We start from the raw sequence: 20,582 nt of genomic DNA, 5'->3' as shown, positions 1-20,582 counted from the left end.
ATGGTTTGGTCTTGGATGTGTCATTTGATCTTGGATGTAGAAGAACGGGCCCCTGGACAAACTGTGCAACATCAACAATCATACCATGGTTAGCAGGTGTTCCTTGCAGCTCTTCTTTACTTTTTAACTTGGTATTAACCTGCCGTTATAAGCGCAGACACCAATAGATCGGCAAATACCTGATTCTGGCAAATAATATTGGGTAGAATTGGTCAGACTCTCTAAAATAAACTCTAAAACTGCTGAAGCTATGCTGTTAGCTTGATCCATGCTACTACAGCTCTGCTGCTAGCACACAGTGCCATACACTGGCACATTGTGAGTGATATCCGATCCAGGTTTTGGAGACTGATATCCGATACCAATATCAGATGGGTGCATCCTTATTCTTGGATCTTCATGTTTTTCGCTTGGTTTTCTCGACCATCTGAAAACTTAATCCTGCCTATCTGTACAAGGACAGCCTTAATCTCAAGAGTCATACCTGCTGGTTAGCTCGCCTTTAATGCTAATGTTTGAAAAACTAAACCCTGGATTGTACTTTCGTCATCAGACGGTGAGCGTGAGAGTTTGAGCGGATGCCTGCGTATCTGTGTTTTGTGAAGAGTGGACTCAACCGCAAAGCATTTGCATTATAAATGTACCAACTACACCAAGTGGTAGACTTCAAAGTAACAGGAATAACAGGAATGCAACAGAGCATAATCCAGGTTATACTTCTATTAGCAGGCAGACTTGGAAGTTCCTCAAAAAACTGAAGTAAAACTAAATCATGAGGCTTAAGACCCCTGAGGTGAAAGATACTACCCACTCTAGGAGTAATTGAGTTCAACATTGTTTTATTTTTTAATTAGAAATTAGCCATTTTGTCCATCTAAAGACAGTAAATGTGATTTTGTCTGGAGTATACAAGCAGCACACACAGCTCTCTCTCTGTACTTATGCTTCTCCCACAGCCTCCCGCCTTTTTCTCTCAGTTTTCCTGTCTTCCTTCTGCCACTCTCCTTTCTCTCTCTTCTCAGTATCAGGTACAAGTCTGTTGGATTAGGCTCCTTTAAGAGCGGATTAGCTGTGTCGGAGCCGTTTGAGGTAAATTGCTCCGAGGAGTCGATCTACCCCCTTCCGCCGCTTCCACCACCATCGCTACCTCCTCCTCCTCCCTCCTCTGTAAAACAGAGTCAAAATTCTCAACCTAATCCTCAAAGAGCCTTACTGCACCTCCCCCTGTCTGCTTTCCCCTTTCTGTTTCACTTTTCCCTTCTCGATTCTGTCAGCCCACACCGAGGAGCGAGATACCTGTGGGAGGAGGCGGAGGGGTGGGCTGGTGTGTGTGTGTGTGTGTGTGTGTGTGTGTGTGTGTGTGTGTGTGTGTGTGTGTGTGTGTGTGTGTGTGTGTGTGTGTGTGGGGAAGGGGGGGATAGACACACGTGGGCGAACCGTATGACTTTACAAGACTGTCTGCTTTTGTTGTGTGTGCGTGAAAGCGTATACCTGCTCGAGCATGTCCTCAAACAGTGCAGTTGATGGTAAGTGGCAACGTGTGTGTATGTGCGAGTGTGTGTGAGTGTGTGTGTTAGCATCTGACTGAGCAGATGGGGCGGATGGAGTGCATTTTAGGGACAAGGGCGGGGTCACATCTGTGTCGTCCCCTCACATTTGTCTTGGTGTGTATGTGTCACTTGGCATGGCGGCCACATTTGGAGCCATCAACACACAAACAAGGTGATTAGCAAGTTGGGACAAACACATTATTATTGCTCTAAACTAAACCGCTGACCCGCTCGCTCTCCCCCTAAGAGCCAGCAGTTTTCCCACCAACCTCTCTCAACATGTCTGGGGGGAAAAAAAGGCATTCTGTTTATTCTGGGCTCAAATCCAGTTTGTGCAACACTGATAGCGCACTGTTAATGCAATCTGCAGCTGAGCCTTATGCCGTATTTATCACAAACTATACAACAAGTACAACCTGCTTATAGCCGCAAACATTTGGACAGAGACAGACTGTCGCATGTGCGAACGCACAGACGCACCGCACAAGCGAGCCTACCCTCGTCTCGGAGCTGCCATTGATTTGGGCTGCAAAGTGCTGTGGGCAACGGTTGCCGTGGCAACCGGCAGCCGAGCAAGGCAGCCAAAGTTTGAGCTGGCATGAGGGGAGTGTGTGTGTGTGTGTGCTGTTTATGAGCGTGTGCATATAAGAGGTAGGGCACCCAAGCATGCATTGACTTCTGTGTGTGTGTGTGTGTGTGTGTGTGTGTGTGTGTGGTCCTGGCGGGGTGACAGCAGTCTGTTTAGTATGCAGCCTTCTGACTGCATCTCCCTCTCTTTGGCCCACAGACACTGCATAAGAATGACCCCCACCATCACTACTACCCCTCACTCTCCGCCGTCCCATGAACACATGTGCACATGCTCGGCTGCGACTGCTCTTCCACAGATGCACGGGCGCAAGCACGCACACACACACACTCAGACAGCACACAGACTCATTGTGTCATGACCTGTTTGCTCCAAGGTGAGGCCTGCAGGTCAATATTGCAGATGAGGTTAATATTAGAGAGTGCTTGATTACAGACACACACATAGGAACTCTATGGAGTCACATCCCCTTAAAAAGCCTGTTGGTGGAGGTGAGTATTGATATTTCCTCTCCAACCCTGTATTCACACCCCCAGGGCGTGTCGAATGGGTGGAGATGGTCTGTCTCACTGTGTTTTCTCTGGCGCTGACAAACTGAACCAAACACTTTTGGCAGTGTTGGTGTGTGTTTGGGGAGGGGGGAGGTCCCTGGGAATCGTTTTCTCTCCTGCTGCTACAGATGCTGCTCCCTCACACACACACACACACACACACACACACACACACACACACACACACACACACACACACACACACACGTGGCCTCTCTTATCTCCGGGAATTTGCATAATAAACTCGCTTTCATGCATATTTACTCTGTATCACACACACACAATTTTAAATTAAAGTCGCAAACACAGCAAGCCACATACATACAGTATACATCAGGAATATACACAAGCAGTGACACACAAACGCACACACAATATTGATCGGGAGTAGTGAAGTGGAGCTCGGCGCTAACAGCCCTCTCTAAGCACAGGAGAGGTGGAGTGGTTAAGGAGGCGAGCAAGGAGAGGCGAAGGGAGGGAGGAGGAGGAAGAGGAGAGGTGACAGCAGGAGAGAGGAAGCAAAGTCAGAAAATAGGAGGGGGGGAAATGGACAGTGGCAACACAGAGAGAGCTGTTTGTCTGGTGTTTGTCTTAACAAGAAGGAGAGACAGAGAGAGCAAATACACACCAGAACAGTCTCCACCCACCCACCCCTCTGCTTCACCCAAACACCTCTTCACAACCTCCACCCCTCCACCCATCTTCTCTCTACAGGATCTGAGAGCAGCTCAACTCAAGCCCTGACACGTGTGCCTGAGAGACAGAGAGGGAGATGGAGGGGTGTGCATGTGTGTGGCGACTCAGACAACGTGTGTGTTGTGGTGTGTTGTGTGGTGTGTGTGTGTGTGTGTGTGTGTGGAGGTGGGGGGGTTACAGAGCGAGCAGGAGATGTGTGTATGTGAGAGAAGGAGGGAGGCGCGGAGGGAAGGTAATATCTGCTGCTCCTGTGAATAAATGCAGAGAAATTACTTGGTCCGGGGTTGTGCTGTCCTTTCCTCCATGTTTCAACATGAGGTTTGCAGCAGAGCCCAGCGGATATTTGATATTCTATATGGATTGACAATAAAAAACTTTAACACAGATATATCCCCTAATGCATTTCTTAGTTTTTGAGCATTGCTGATAATTATTTAAAAAAACAGTTCCAATATATACTAATATACGATACATTCTGAATTTTGCTCATTTCCAGCTCGGTATTTGTTTATGGACTCTACTCGAGTGGCGTCGTGTGACCTGATGCTCAGTTTGTTTTCTGTCTAAAAGAAGCTGTTTCAGCTCCCTTTCTGACACTTCAAGCTAAATTACTTCTGATTGGCTGTCCGCTTCGAACGGAGGGTTAGAACAGAAAATGGGCAGGGCTTCTATGTGTGCAAAATGTATCCACAGGTATCCACTCTCACTGAGCCCATATAGAGAAAAAAATATTGCTGAAAATTACTGACTTAAACTGAGCTTTTGCAGGGAAAGGCAGTTAAAATGACTTGTTTTTACTGATCTTACTTACAAAAAATATTCGCTTTATTTTCAATTTTTTGGAGATCATACACAACTTCTGTGCTTGTTTCTTTGATGTTTTTATTTGCCATTTTAACTGTCATTTAGAATTTTCTTCTTAAGTGTAGCTGGGACATGAATGTATTTGTGTGTGTGTGTGTGTGTGTGTGTGTGTGTGTGTGTGTGTGTGTGTGTGTGAGAGAGACATATATGTGCTTTTATTTTTAGCACTCCCTATGCACTATGCCTCACTATGTGAGCACACAGAGAAACTCCTCTCTGGAAACAAACCCTACTGTTGTAAAAGGAAAAAAATGTATAATTCTTCGTTTTATGCTGTTATTATTAATTATTAAAACCTATAATAGTCAAAGAATTAAAAAAACATGTTTGCAAAATGATCGTGTGGATTTTTATTTGTTTTGTTCACATTAAATTTCATGCACAGGAACAAATCTTTGGGCATCCTTGAGGCATCCCATCATGGTGCATTACCCACTTTGGCACCCACTGAAATACACAAGTGATTCTGCAAACATCCCCTGCTGGAGCCACAGTCTACTGCACATTAGTACTCTGATTTCTGAATTCAGAACATTTTTTTCATGCTCAGATTTGAATTTCAAAGACACAGCTGTTCTTGTTTCTGTGACACATGTTTGAGGAAAAATGCTCTCAGAGTGACTGAACATAGAAGCTGACTGTCATAAAATCAGCTGATAATATTTACAGTGCATGGGCTTGAGTCTTGACTGAGCAGTGGAGGGTGTGTAGACACACTGAGTGGGAGGTTTTGGGGAGCTTCAGATATTTAATTATGGTAAATGTTTTTGCAGCACTTTATGCCTCTCCTGCTTCGGCGCATAGTGAAAATGTCATTTCACTTTTAGGTACCAGAAAACAGTTGAAAATAGGGTGGAATATAATCCACCGAGGCTTATTATTTCAAATAATTACTTTCAGGTTTTCTCATTTAATATTACCCATGCACATAAGTCAGCACACATACAGGCACGATTTCTGTCCTATTTTGTGTTTGTCTGGATTCAGACAATTCTGGGATCATTTCTCCTGCTTAAATGTGCACGTATCACCCAGTGAAGTCAGTGATAAATCCATCCATTTTAATTTATCTGCTCCTTACCTTTAACTGCTGATAATTTTCAGGAAGATTTAAAGTTTAAGCAATCCCATGCTAATGTTCAAAACCAAGACTCTAGCTTCTTCCCCGGTCCAACGATATCCACGAGTGGCTGTGAATTAGCCGCGGATGTGAGTTAGATCAAGTGCTGAATGTGTGTAGATGAAAGCACTGTATGAATGAAGGGTCAATAAGACTAGAAAACTTTTATATAAATGTCATTTCCACTAATGCTGCAGGTTTTCTAACCCTAGATGAGACAGATGAGGGTGTGTCAAGAAAGTGCTGTCCTGCTGTGACTGATAATTGACTGGCATGGAAGGATCCTCACCTAACGCAGCTCACCTGAATCTTCCAGGCTATAAAAGCTATCCCAGGTGAGCTGCGTCTCTCTAATTCACTCCACGTTGCATCAACGTACTGGTGATATTTGTCTCTTGGTTAGGTTACGGTGAATAAATTCTCTTTCATTTAAGTGAACTCCCTGCTTATCACTTATTATCAAAACCATGAGGGGACAAAACCATGAGCTGTAAATAAGGGTGGAGATGCATTTCGTGCATTGTCCTTGGAATCGACACTTAGGACCCAGTCCCTGAAATTCTGGGCTCTAGTTGGGTGTACTTAAAAAGTGTGTGTGTTTTAAGTTTGCAGCTTTGTGGATGTCCTCCGTAGGAGGATGAAGAAAGGGATGAAAAAAGAAGACAGAGAGGCTTTACCTCTGGAAATAGAGGGGTGGAGAAAGTAAGAAGCAGGAAAGGATTTATCAGAGTGTGCATGCCTGTGGGTGTTTTTCAAACCCTGTGTACGCTGCTGAGTGCGTGCATACATGTGTGTGCATCTGAGAGTGGGTTGCTGTCGTGACTCATGGGGCCATCAGCAGGCTCCTTCGTGCACCTCGGTTGGTGTGTGACGCCGTGATCTCCTACACTCGTTCACACATACACACAGTCAAACCTCCCGCTCAAATTCATCAGTAGAAGCTCTCCTCTGAGGCCAACGCCTGTCAATCCACTCTCATCCAATCATTACTCAGATAACCCCAGAGATCCGCCCACGAGCTGCTGGCTTCACACAGCTGCACACACTTCTGTGCAACAAGCCACATCCGCCTCTCTCTCTCTCTCTCACACACACACACACTGAGACAGCCGCGTCATGCACCACATGCAGACATCCACACAAGCATCAAGCACACGCCTTTGCTTCCCCCCACTTGCTGCTTCCACTGAGAGATCCGCCACCGTGGCGACGGTAACCGCGACAACGGGCATAAATTAGTGTCATGGCGATATGCAAAGCGAGGGAGCAACAATTAAAGCTTGACTAACGAGCTTTTGAGGAGCGAGGCTGAAGTTTCCCCGAGCAGCTGCTAACTGGATTAGCCTACACACAGCAACAGAGAGAGGGAGAGAGGGAGGACGGAGCAGGGAGACGGTGATGCTTAAGCACCACCTGTGAGCCAACACAGACACACAAACACACACCAAGCTAAAGGCTAGCATCCACACCAACGCAGACAAAGAGAATAACGGCTAGGAACGAAAAAAAGAGAGACTCCCATCACAAATACAAACGCACATTTTTACCGATTTTTCAAGTGAATACAAACCCTGCAGCAAACAGACATTAAGAAGGAGTATTTCTACCAATTAAACATAATTAAAGTATTTGAACACTCGAGCACACTTATACTTGTAAAGTAACAGAACTTCATTAACTGGGCCTAATTTAAGTCAACAACCACCGGCACCTCTAATTCAGCAACTGAGAGAGGATCTGAAAATGAAGCTCAAGCAACATTTGCAAAGCAGGGGAACACTATAACGAACAACGTGCATCCAGTCAGAGCATTTAAACAAAAAGCTTCAAATAATTTGGTGGCTTAGCCTTAAAATAAGGTCTTTGGTAACAACTCGATCAAGAACGCTAACAAACAAGGTTGTGTCAAAAACTGAACGTCTGCTGGTCTGTGTCCCATGTTGCTCTTATAAAGCAGATGATTGGCTCGTCAGGGGAATGATCAGACAACCGCAATGTTTGACATAAAGAAAATTCTCCAATCGTTTAGCGCTATGTAAAAGGAAAGTGTGAGGAAATTTCCATTCCTCACACTGTGCTGTTGATTCATGGTGAGTTTCACTAAAGGTCCCATCATGGTAAAAGGCAAAGAAAAGTTGCTACCCAGGCCTTGCATGCTGTTGTACCTGGGTACTCTCACATGGGGGAAGCATTAAAAAAACGTTCTCTCATTGAGGCTAAGAACTTCTTAGTAAAGAACTAAAAGTAAGAAAACTGAAAACGGTCCATGGATGAGAAGCAGAGTCACTGTCTGAGCTTTTTTGATCTTTGGTGTATTTTGGTGCTTCTTCCTCTTTGCGGTGAACTCCGCTGTGGCTACCTTTCCTGTGCAAGTGAACTTTCAACCAATCAGCATTCAACTTACGCTTATTGTCATGGCCACCAGGCCGCAAAATGTGTTGTTGCCTTTTTGGAGAACTCACGGGATTCTCTGAACGGGTTAAAATCGCTCTCCCTACGTGGCCATAGAGCTACACAAACACAAACACGAGACCGTGGCCTTACTCCACAAGCCTTGCAGTTTTTTGAGCTTCTCTTAACCGATCATCCATCCGTGCTTTCACCAGCCGATTTCTCCAGCACCGAGAAGTCGACCGCAAGAAGCTTCATACTTCATCCAAGCTGATACACACACTGCCCAATTTACCCCAAGCGTTTCGGATCATAAGTTTGCCGATTGATGAAGTCATAAGATCCTATTTAGCATTTCTTTCAATGGTCTTTTATTATAGATTTCTCCTCAAATTCTAAGCCAAACCTCTTTACTTCACATCATAATTTGAAAAAAGTTACAGATTACAGTTAAAAACTGAGCTACGACTCAGCTATCATCAGCTAAGACTGATGGACACTTCAGTGTTGGTTACTTGTTTTGGTTTTTCCATCTTTCTAGATCTAAACTCAGAAGTCTTCTGCATATTCGGCCCTGCTCTGTAGCCTTGCTGTAAGTGTCAGTGGGATTTTAAAAGAGCTTTTCTTCTGGAGCAGAACCCAGATGTTTTGGTTTCACTTCAGCTCTCCTTAACCTCTTCCTTATTAAGCTTTGACAGTCATCAGCAGATTTAACACACTGTGGTTTATCTGAATACGTCAGACACAATCATCTTTAAAGAACTCCAAGAACAGGATGATATTTTGCATTTAACACAGAGTAAATACTAATACTGGTGCAAAGAAACACGTAGCTAATCATCACGTGATCTCTGCATTAGCTGCGCAGGACAAATAAAGGATAAGCAGTGATGAAGCTGCTACTAATACTGCAACTGGTTACTCAGCAATATGCTGGCTTTGCAGTGGGAAAACTACCGAATACACCTGAAAGCAATAATTATAATAAACACCGCTTATTATCTGTCTTTCCCATAAAGAGCATGTGCATTTAATACCCCGTTCAGATTCATAGTAGGGGAGATAAGCTGCGATCTTTTTTCCAGGACTATTAATTTGTTGTTTTTGGCATATGCTGTAATTATTTTCAAGAGTTCTCACCATGACATGCTGAAGGAATTTTGCAGCTTTTTATCCACTGGGCCTACAGTTTGGGCACAGATGGTTGGAAAGTCCAAAACTAAGAAACTGAGATTACTAGACATTTTTTTTAACTGGCACAACAATATTGCCAATTGGCATTAAATCTAATACGACCCACCTCAGTAACACTGATTACAGTTAAGCTATTCTTGAGATTTTGTTTTGCACTTTGATAGGTTTGGAGAAATCATGAGAGACCAATTATATGTTGCTTTCACAGGCTGAGCAGCGTTATAAATGACCTAAGAAGTGATCTCGGTGTCTGAAATCTGTGAAATTTCCCTTCAAGTGCTACACCTAGTAAAAAAAAAAGAAGAATAAATGACATATTTGTCCCACGTTTTAACATTTTATAGTTGATTTTGCTGATTTTATTTGAGACGTGTCACTAAAAATAAAACTCGCTAATTACAGTCAATGCAGTCGGGCTGCACGCGTGTAGATAAGTGAATATTTTGCATTTCAGACACTCCACTCGGCATTGCTCACTTATTTCTCTCTTTCCAGGCCCTTGACTTTCTTTGTAATATGCTCCATCCTCCCTCCATAATAAATCTTTTGCTTTCTGCATTTGCCTTTCTCCTCTCTCTCTCCCTCTCTCTTCCTGGTCTCCAACTCTCCTCTGCTCACTCAAATAAATCTCTCCACCCTCCCCTTACACCCGTCCCCCCTCAAAAAAATCTATGCAACACACTCAAACATACATGTGCACTGACCCACTCACGCACACAAACACACAGCGCTCCAGGCAGCAGCCACAAAGGCCTCATATTAATAAATCTGCTCCTTTATTGGTGCTGAGTGTCTCTGGCAGAGAACGAGGGAGGAGAGGGGGAGGAAGGAGGAGGAGCAGGACAGGAGACGCAGAGATCACCAGAGGGGAGGAGGAGGTGACTGACTGACTGTAGCTGTATCATCAGGACATGGCGAGCAGAAGGAGACAGACAGAGACGTAAAGTGCGCCATCAACAAGCACTCGCACACGCAATATCTATTGATAACCGCACATCAGCCCTGAGATAATGAGGAGCGCCAGAGCCACACAAGTGTGAGGTTTCGCTCGAGTATGTGAACATTTGTTAAGATAGAGTCCACCCACACTCAAACGTCCTCCGTCCGGTGGATTATTAAGGACACCTGACACCTGGCTGAACCGCTGGAGCATTCAGAGTGGGCTGTGCTGATCGCCGGGCTCAGGAAACAAACTGCCCGAGGTGGGCTTTCGGTAATGACAGCAGCTAGCTTGGCTTAGTGGTCCAATCTCAGCCATCAGTCAGCTGTGACAGATTGGGGATATGAGCTAAGGAGCCGTTTAGCTGTGGTGCTTGCTGTGGTGTGTGCGCGCTTGTGTGTCTGAGGGGAGGAGGTGGGGGGAGGCTATCAGTGCTGCTAGTGTTGCAGAGGCATCAATACACTCTCGACAGGCCATTTTCCTATGCCTATTCCCAGCCCTGGCTTGTTGCTGGGGCAACTACCGCCATTTTACCTTCCCTGGCTGCACCTCTGGAAGCCTTTTCTTAAAACAGAAATCCATGTTCTGCAGTACGTCCCAAGCAACTGGTCAAACACTCTTAGCTCCTCTATTTTGGGGGGCATTTTTTGGGCATTCTGCTTAAAAATGGGGTCCAAATGAATTTTATAGGAAACCTCCAGTGCACGGGGAGTTTATTTAGCTCTTATTCAAAGGATGAGCAGAAGGTCATAGGTTGAATTTTCCCAGACACACAGACTGTATGAAAAAGATGGCTGTAGCTTCCAGGTATGGTAGCCAATGCAGAAGCACGTTTCTAATGACCAGCAGGGGGCGATTTGTCTGCTTGCAAAAAAAACGTGTGCTGTATTAAAGAATAAAATTCCACAACTCACTTGAGTAAACGCTTAACTGATAACTGATATGTCCGTCGCTATCAAATGAGCTGGAGTGTCACAGTCAGATCTGCCCGCATTCATGAAATGCCTCAGCTCAGTACTCAAAAACATGACTTTCCAAAGCGATGGGTGACGATGTACATCTTTCTTATGCAGTCTATTGTAACCTCCCTCTCTCCCTAACATGCTCTCATAATCAAAGCCACAAACACTTTAACAGACCAGTCCAATAGCTCTTCAACTAGCTTACCTAGCCTGGACTCCGGGGTCTTGCATTGGGTCAGAAACTTCTCATTGACTTATATACAGTACTTAATATCAACCAGTCAATGCCAGGTCTCCTTGGTGGTACATTTACTAGTCATATATGGTAAGACTCTCAACTGCAGTTCAACACAAGAATAATGAGGGAGGCGGTGTATAAAGTTCATTATTTACAGAACTGAATTATTATAAAGGCAGAAAACAGAACCAGAAACACTGGACTCAGATATTCACTGACAGTCCAAATATTCATCCACTCTCCAAACCACACAACCTGCAGACGATGGAAACACTCTGGACTTAAGTTTAAGCAACAGTACTGACTGCACATGAACTGCTTTGGAAATAATTCAACCTCCATGTTCTTAAGACCAACAACGCCAAGCTGTCCCCTTACCTGTCCATGAGGCTGCATGGTGTTGTAGGGCATGTTCTGGTTTAACACTTTCTGTTTCATCAGTAACATCCTCTTCTGCTCTTCACTCAGGTGAGCTGTCTGTCCTGGGATTGGCCCTTGCGTCTGACCCGGCCCCGGACCCTGGCCACCACCTCCCGCACCGCCCATATAAGGTGGCATCATGGGGTTCTTGACCTGACTGTTCCCTGGCATGGGCGGGGTCATTCTCTGACCTATGAGATCCACCCCGCTGCCACTGAAGTGACTCAGCGGTTTGGTGTTGCTGTAGGACAACATGCCTGCTGTTTGCTGCTGCTGTTGCTGCTGTTTGGACAGGGCGTTCTGGTTTATGCTGTTTGGCTGCTGCTGACCCATCATGCCCATGTGGTTGTGAGGGAGGTAGTTGTTCACTGGGGCTTTGGGACCGTTGTTGGGGGCCATGCCACCCACTAGAGGGCCCTGTGGTGTATTAAAGGCTTGCGGTGGATACATCATGGGGCTGTTGGGTTTGTCGTGGTTAAAGTGAGCGGAGTTATAGGGACTGGTTGGAGCGGCTGCAGGTGACCAGTTAGCTGCTTGCTGCTGCTGCTTCTGCATCATTTTATTACGCTGCTGAGCAAATGCTTTCAGCTGCTCTGCATGGGAAAGCTCAGGCGTTACTGGTCCTACAGACTGACTTCCAGGCGGTATCCCCGCTGCTCCAGGTCCAGTGCCCGCCTGACTGACTCCTGGCCCCGGGTTCATCATGTATCCATTCCCAGGCCTAGAGACTGCTTGTGTCTGAGCTTGGGTTGGAGTCTGAGGGGAGCGAGCCACGCAGTTGTGCAATGGCGAACCTGATGCCATAGCAACGGCTGGAGACTGCTGCAAAGGTTGCTGAGGAGGCGTCCCATTGGCAGTGGTGGCAAACTGAGGGCCTGATGAAGATGGTCGCACCTGAGGAGAAACCAAAAGGACATTAGCTCAGGCTCGCAAGTTTTCTACATAACATATTTTTTAATCAGAATACGAAAAGCAAACTGAAAATGATCATTCGAGACTTTATGGGCCATTGCCACCATAAATTTTATACGGATGGGGTTTGGTACCATTTTGAGTACCAAACATTTTAAATACCAAACAATTTGTGTATAGTCATAATAACTAAGCTAAACTAACAAGCAGTTTACTGCTGAATGCTCTTTGGCTTGAAAAGGAAGTCGCCTTTACCTTCCGATGAAGTTAACTTATGATAGTGCATTTGTTCCATTTGTAAGGTTTACTTTGTAACTGTAAGTTTGCCCCAATTACAGCAAGACCAGGAAGCCACAGCTGTGGTTGCTGCATTGCTCATTGCTTGCATGAAATGGCATCAACAGGTTAACAAAGCTTGATTTTCTGGAGTCTTTGAGGTGCTAGGTGTCGCTTGAAAACTAAAAAAATGAAATAGAAGCAGCTGTTTCTCTCTCTGTGCTATTTGGAAACCTCTGTGCTTCTGAATTTAAGCGTCACAGAGACGCTTGTAACAATGAAGACTGCCAACCACTGTGCAAAAACAACAATGGCTAGGATAAACTGCTTGCTGTATTTCATAATAACGCCACAGAGAGTTAATCTATCTTGTGCGACCACCACAGAGCCTACAGAGCATCTAGGCCCAATAACTTTAGCTGGCAAGGCAGTTGTCATTTTACTTAGAAGCTTCTTTCAGCTGCAGCCTTATTCACAACAGGTCGTCACAGAGGATGAATTTTCATATTTTCATATGGCACAGATTTTTATGCCAGATGCCCGTACTGACACAACACTCCCAGGGACCTATGTTTCCTCCCAAGTTTCAAACTAGAGGTCTTCCACATGTTAGGCAAATGTGTTACCAACTTCACTTTAATGCAGTTAGAACAGCTGAGAAATGTCCAGAAAGTTGGACATTTTCTGTGTTGGCCTGCATTCCGGGCTGATTATATTCCGTTGGGCAGTATATATCATTTCTGTACTGAACTGTGCATCAATCTAACCTCAAAGAAGCATAACAGGAATGACTCTCAGGAATCAGGTCTCAAGCTGATGACACAATTTACATCACTTGGATGGATGCAGAGAATACAATCGAGGATTAATGAACTGCAGAAATGCAGCAAATTCCTAAGTAGAAGTTTTGCTTACTTTAGAGATTTTTTTCCTTTATTCATTTTTGCGTTTTGCTAAAAGCTGCTTGTGTAAGACCAAAATGCTTCACAGGTAGCTTATGAAACACATCAATACTCTCATACACTTAGAAACCACTTCAGGTTTGTTTCTTGTTGATCACATAATTAACGGCTTCATTCACGTATTAGTCGTTTAAAACCAGTTTGGACTTAAATCAATCGGATCAAAAAGTTGAAGAAATCTTAAAAGAGCAGCGACTGCGCTCTAAGAGCTATAATTATATCTTCAGAAATAACAGTGAGAGACATATATCATATAAATAAATACAGAAGTCTGATTCACCTGAGGTGGTCATGACTTAGATTATGAGTTTGGGTTAAATACCCCTTCCAGTGGACATCATGTTGACTTTCTTGATACTGACCTGTGGTGAACCCATGGGAACCTGTGGGCCTCCCTGTGGAGGCTGAGGTGGAGGAGGAGGCAGTGCTGCTGGCGCTGCCCCCCCTCCCGCTGTTGTCGTATTCCCGGCTGCTTCCTGTGGGCCCGGCGTCTGATTGTTTGCCGGCCTGCCAAACTCAGCCTCTTTCTTTTCGTCAAAGTCCTCGTTGAAGAGGTCGTGCATATCGTCCTCTGGCACAGTATTGGCCAGCTCATCGATCAGCTCCTGCCACTCCTGGTCATTGAGGTTAATGTCAGAGAAGAGCTTGTTCTGATTGGACAGAGACTGGGGATCAGACGACTCCATTCCACCCCCGTCATCCAGGGGCTCCTGTTTCAAGTCTTTGAGGAGGCCGAAGCTGTCCTCCAAGTCCAGTGAGCCATTTAGCTTCATGTCTGGAAGGTGGCTGCCACCGTTCTTCCCCAGCTCATCCGATGTCCGGCCTACATGGTTCCCATTGCTGTTTGTAGTGTTGTTACCGGCAGAAGTGTTAGGCCCGCAGTGTAAGGGCTTAATGTCCATTTGGTGATGCAGTGGAGAGATGGGCGGCACATTGTTGTTATTATTGTTATTAGGGAGTCCTGTTAGTGAGTCCATGCCGCTGGAGCCTTCCTTCCGTACCCGTTTGGTGGTCGGCGAGTAGTTGCCTCCATCACAGATCCCATTCTGGTCTCCGTTGAGGGGCGATCGTGCACTGTCCAGTTTTCTCTTTACAGTCTCCTGGAGCTGAAACAGAAATAAAAGATGGTAAAGAGGCCGAATTACACTTTTGTTATTTACAGTTGTCTAGATATACTCACAAACTGTATGTGCAAATAATCCCTGTGAGCCAAAAGTTTTTCTACTCTTGGAACTGTTTGCTATCAGAAAGAGGTGTCCACAACAGAGCCATCTCAAGCACAGACGCTCCAACCTAGTGCTTGTCAAGCCTCCTGCTTCTGAGAGCTAGCCAATTAGAAGAAAGTTGGCTTTAAATGGGAAGAGATACAGTGGCTTATTTCAGTCACTGGATCGACTGAGGGACTGTGCTATGTTGAACTGTGAATCCTGCAAAGGATGCTAATGTGACCCTGGAAATAAGCTCAACACGACCACTTTAAGAAGTTATCTTGTGTGTCTTATCTTCTGTTTGGAAGGATGGTCTCATTTGGATCAATTCACATTCAGAAAGCAACCCCATAATCACCTTATGATTGTGATTATCGCTACAGCATGCTAGCAATACAGCAGAGCTAAGGTAGCTTATTTCAGAGAATGGATGGCTGTACCGCGGCCTAGTTTAAGAAACTATGATTTATGCAAAGCCACTCAAAGCAGAACACAAGAAGAAAAAACCCCAATGAGTGTCCTTTAAAGCTGGAGGCCACCAGAGATGGAACGTGTTAGTAACAGGAACTTTTCTGTGGTCTTCAGGGGGCTAATCATGAACACAACATGAGATACAAATCAATATAACAACAGGCTTCTTCCTCTCCACACACAGAGAACTGTCATGAGAAGGAGGGAAGGAAGTAAGTGTACTGAAGATCAAAATATCACCAAGACAAATCAATTACATGTTAAGCTCGGATTCATTCTCTGAAATTAGGCGTGCAGGCCAGGGATTTTTCTCAGTCCACGTTCCCTATTTCTTCACGGATGCAATAAAAAAAAAAAAAGAAAGAAAGAAAAAACACAGAAAAAGATGTAAATCCTGTAGGAGGGTTTCAGGGCATGTTTCCCAACACTCGCCTCGGGAGAAATTCTTTTAAATATCAACTTTACACTGTGGATATATTTTAATCTTTATCGTGACGATTAATGGTAGAAACCCACCCGAGAATTAGAGTAATCTTTCTGCACAAAAAATCATGTAAGTGAGACAACAGTTCAGAGCACTTAAAATGACAAAAAAAGGAAAAAAAACAGGAGAGTGCAAAGTGGTGTCCAAAATTACATTAAAGTGCTCGTTCTGAAATGGAACAAGATAATGAACATTCGAACATTCAGTTTACATGAAAAAATTAAAGTTAAGTAAATTATCACAGCGTTGCCACATTTACTCACACAATTTGTCATGATGACAGTGCTATATACACAGTGGTGGTGATGCGTCTGTAAGCGAAAATTAATGTGGTGTTTGCTCTCTGCAACTGCTCTTTGGTCAAGTGGAAGACAGGGCGAAGATATTATGCTTAGAAATTGATTTCACAACAAGTGTTTTTCCAAATATGTTCAGACGCTACTAAAAGTGAGCAATTTGGAAAAGAGTTAAAGCCTGTATTTAAAAAAAACACCATATCAAATGGCAAAACTGTCAAATTACTTGCTGTAAAAAAATATAAATGCCAATTTTGCGTTGCAACAATGAGTTGGGGAAGCCACAGCAAACTTTTCCAGAAGCAAAGGTGGAGATGGGTTCAACGCTCTGCGAAAGACTGTGGGCAAATAGTTCATGATTTAAGAAGAACGCAAAACAGGAAAGAATACATAATATCAATAAATGATTCAGAGAAATCTCTGCATGTGAGGGACTAGGCTGGAAAACAATACTGAGCTGCCCCGGGCCAAACTGCGATAAAAAGAGACAGGATTTTGTAGTGGAAGTAACTGCAAGGGCTCGTGAACACTTCTTAAAAGCAGTGTCAGTGAGCATCATTTCACACTGCATCCACAAAAGTTAAAATCGTATAAAGAAAATGATCATATGAACATGATTCAGAAAAGCTTCACTGGGCCAAAGATGGTGAACTGAGGTGAAGCACAAAAGTGAACAATAAAATCTGCATTTCTTTTAAGAAATCATGGCTGGTGTCCGTGAGGAAAGAACTGACCAGCTTTTATCAGCACACAAAAACCAAAATTCTCTTAGAATAATAGAGAAAACCCTGATAGTCAAGGATGTGATGACATAGTGGAACAAACTGAAAAAGACATTTCCTGTATATGTTTATTTTTTCAGTTTTGTAAGAACACAATATCAGTTAATTCTCTTTTTTATAAAAGTCGCATTTTTATTTTGTTTTTGCACAGCTAGTTTTAGTTTGATAAACCTGCTGATCTGCAGAATCTGATCTATCTCAGACACATCAGAGCCCTCTGCCAGTAAAAACATTCATGACAGCTAGCCTGAATAAAGTTTTAAGCCCAAACAAAGTAACTAAAACAGGAGGAAAGACAAGAGAAGGCTAGCAGCCCTCCTGATGAACAATACCAGCATTTGTTTTTCCGAGGAGGTAAAGAAACGTCAAAGGAACATCTGGAGTATTTGGCCCATTATTAACATCGGCCCCACATCTTACTGTAGGAAGCCTCCGCCGCTCCGTGTCTCACAGCATAAGATAACGACGGGGTGCTAACAAACGCTGGCTGGCAGTTAAGGTAATCACTGTCATAGACCTGTGTGGGAGAGGACAGGATGGACGGAGGCATGTGACATAACCCGAGTAATGGCAGGAGACACCCGAGACAAAGAAAGAGGCAGAAAATCTAAAAAAATCCCACCAGTTTGGCCCTTTTTTTTTTTATAAAAGCAAAAATGAGCTTTTCAAGTGGATACAGTTAAAAATCGACAGTCTTACGGAGCAGTGGTGACGGGGAAGACTCTGCTGTATAATTGTCAGCAGGGGGGAGTTTTACAGTTAGCTAACACCTGAGTGTGACTGATGATAGAGGGCTTTCAGCTCAGTGCAGCAGTGATACTTTGATCATTGCTTTCCCGAAGATAAAAAACTCTGAACGTAGATCTATTTTAGTAGGAATGTATTTTCTACAACACCCAAGATTGAGTTGTTAAGAAACAACAAAGATGATGGCCACATGTTTAAATCAAAGCTGAATGCATTCACTGCCCGTGCGAGATTAAACAAAAAAGCGGGCACAACGCAGACGCAAGTAAACGCTAAGAAATGTGCAAGAATCAAATTGCCATGAAAAAAAAAAGAGGCAAAGAGAATAACAAGTTAGGTTCCTGTGCAATTTCTGTGCAATTTAATAAACTCTCAATCTCAATTTTACCCCCAACTCCTGTTAATTTCAAACCCTAATGAAGTTGGCAGAAAAATAGCTGATGCTATTAAAATGACGAATGGGAAGCGGGGACCTCATTTATGAAAGGTTCCCAGGGTACAAATTTGATGCTCCCACACGAACCTTAGAAATAGTGCAGGATTCAATCAAAAAGATTATCATTTTTAGTCATGGCTTCACTTTCAATTTCATGTCCAAAGACCGGATGCTATAAATACTTCCATCTTTACAATCGTAAAGGGACAGGTCACCCTCAAATCGAATGTAGCTGTTCTTCCTCTGACCTCTGTTCGAGACTGTTTTGGAGATGTCTGCTTCTCTTGAATTTGGAATCAGCTTTGAACTTGAGAAGAGTTCAAATCGAGACCAACCTGCCTCACTTCACATCATCAGCGCTTATTTCACCTGCTGTTGGCTCAAGTTGCTAAATATCATTGACTTTCTGCATTCTCTGGTTGCGAAATCACACCTAATCACTTCCTGTCTTGATTGTTATTTGTCACCTGATTTGAGAGAACAATTCCTAATAAATACAAATTCTAATGGCGTAGGATTGGAGTTCAGGATGGTGACCTCACCCATGGTTTGTATAGAAAACAGCTGTAATCTTATATTGCATTAATGGTTTTATATAGTGGTTGTTATCAACGTGTAGAAAAGCTGCTTGAACAAAGATGCAAAGACTCACCAACACGCGTGGATGGGAGCCTTTTACAAGTCTTTTATACAGCACGTGCCGCCTGCACATCTACATTTCAAACAGCCTCCTCAGCTCAGAAGCCGCAAAATATTTTGTAAAATCCACACTCTCCACTGTCGCATGTGAAAGAGTCAAACACACACACAGACACACACACGTACACAATGGAAGCACCACCGATACGTGTATGTGTGCAAATGCGCACTTAGCTCTTTGTTATTCAGATGGAACAACAGACAAAATATATTCAGATTGTATTCTGACCCGGAGGTGGACCCATTCAAGCTGGCAGGAAAACACTCTCACACACACACACACACACACACAGAAGAACTGCCACAACACACACACACACACACACACACACACACACACACACACACACACACACACACACACACACACGCCCCCCACACTGATCACACTCCAGTAAACCAATAAAGTCAAAAAAAAAAAAAAGGATGATGTGTGCTTCATGTTGGCAGTGTGTGTGTGTGTGTGTGTGTGTGTGTGTGTGTGTGTGTGTGTGTGTGGTAGAGGTTCCTCTTCTGCTCTCCACATTGACTGACAGTCAGCATAATTATCTTCATGACATGATAAACAGTATTAGTATTGGCAACCAAAAAAGAAACTACAGTGTATGCATCTGTGTGTGTGTCTGTGTGTGTGTGTGTGTGTGTGTGTTGATCTCTTAGCCATTAAAGCAACAACTAAGGAACAAAAAAAAAGGAAAACACGCGTTTCCACTGTCACGACACGATTTCAGTGTGTGTGTGTGTGTGTGTTTGTGTGTGTGGTCCTGCAATCAATGAGTTTAAATAATTCAGGCCTCCTCTGTCTGTGTGTGTTTGTGTGTCTGAGTGTGTGTGTGTGTTACAGGCTTTCCCTAAATGCCAGTGACTCATGTTGGTAATAACAGACTCGTCTTTCAAAGCCCACCTATAAAAACTCCCATAATTATCCAGGTGGTGTGAACTGTCGCACCCTCCCACACACGCACACACACACACGTACAGGTTTTAAATACACACCCACTTAAAAAAAAAAAAAAACACACAAAAAAACATTTAACCTTCTTAATAGGATCGTGAATCTGGAGAAAGAAACAAAGAAAACAAAAAAAGAGGAGACCAGACCAAAGCACTGTGGTCCTGCCTGCTCGGGGAGTCAGCATGCTGCTGCCCGAGGGAACGTGAAAGGATCTGGTGCTGGTACAAAATACTTTATGTATTCACTGTAGCAAATTTCTTTTATTTTAGCACAATTAACAACCTAATTAAACCTGTGAATCACAGTGAACCTAGCAGCGTTTCTTTCTGACAATCACAGCAATGAAATACCTTTGAAGCCGACGGAATCGAGAGGAATGGAGGAGCGTTTGCATGTGTAAGAGAAAGAATCCAGGCCGTGAGAAGAGAGATGACATCGAGACTCATAGACAAAGATTTTTGAAGTAGTTTAATCAAGCTGGAGTGGTTAGCGAGAGCTAGAGGGAAGAAAAGAGCATTGGAGTTCAAAAAATAAAAAAAATATAAAAGACTAAAGACAGGAGAGGGAAAAAAAAGGAGGAGAGCGCTGCTTGTTTTGCCTCCTGCGTCTCTCCGTGTATTCTTTGACATAAACACCTGCTGACTGCTCCTCTGCCTGCTCCCACAACAGACAGAGGGAGAACGACAAAAGCGAGGAGAGACAAAGGTGAAAGAGAGAGACACGCACGCTCGCGAGGAGGAAGAAGGGATTTATTTGTCAGGCAGATGGTCTTTCTCCTTTGAGCGGAGGAGCTACCAGAACATGAAGATGAAGAAGAGGAGAAAGAGGAGGAGAAAGGG

The 20,582-nt window shown here is 43.9% G+C and overlaps 1 protein-coding gene across 1 annotated transcript in view; it reads right to left on the bottom strand.

The window, feature by feature from the left end:
• The window catches only part of maml3 (mastermind-like transcriptional coactivator 3), a 130,811-nt gene that overhangs the window by 54,486 nt on the left and 55,743 nt on the right, over positions 1-20,582 (bottom strand). Inside the window, exons 2-3 of the mRNA XM_005919144.3 lie at positions 14,028-14,771; positions 11,474-12,409 (exon numbers count right to left, since the gene is read on the bottom strand). Of these exons, the coding sequence (XP_005919206.2) occupies positions 11,474-12,409; positions 14,028-14,771 (1,680 nt within the window). The remainder of the gene's footprint in view (positions 1-11,473; positions 12,410-14,027; positions 14,772-20,582) is intronic.

The sequence above is a fragment of the Haplochromis burtoni genome, unplaced genomic scaffold, assembly GCF_018398535.1.
Source record: "Haplochromis burtoni strain Fernald_Lab_line unplaced genomic scaffold, NCSU_Asbu1 Contig_35, whole genome shotgun sequence".
NCBI lineage: Eukaryota > Metazoa > Chordata > Actinopteri > Cichliformes > Cichlidae > Haplochromis > Haplochromis burtoni.
The sequence above is the reverse complement of the archived record's forward strand: the minus strand, read 5'-3'. Positions and strand labels throughout refer to the sequence as shown.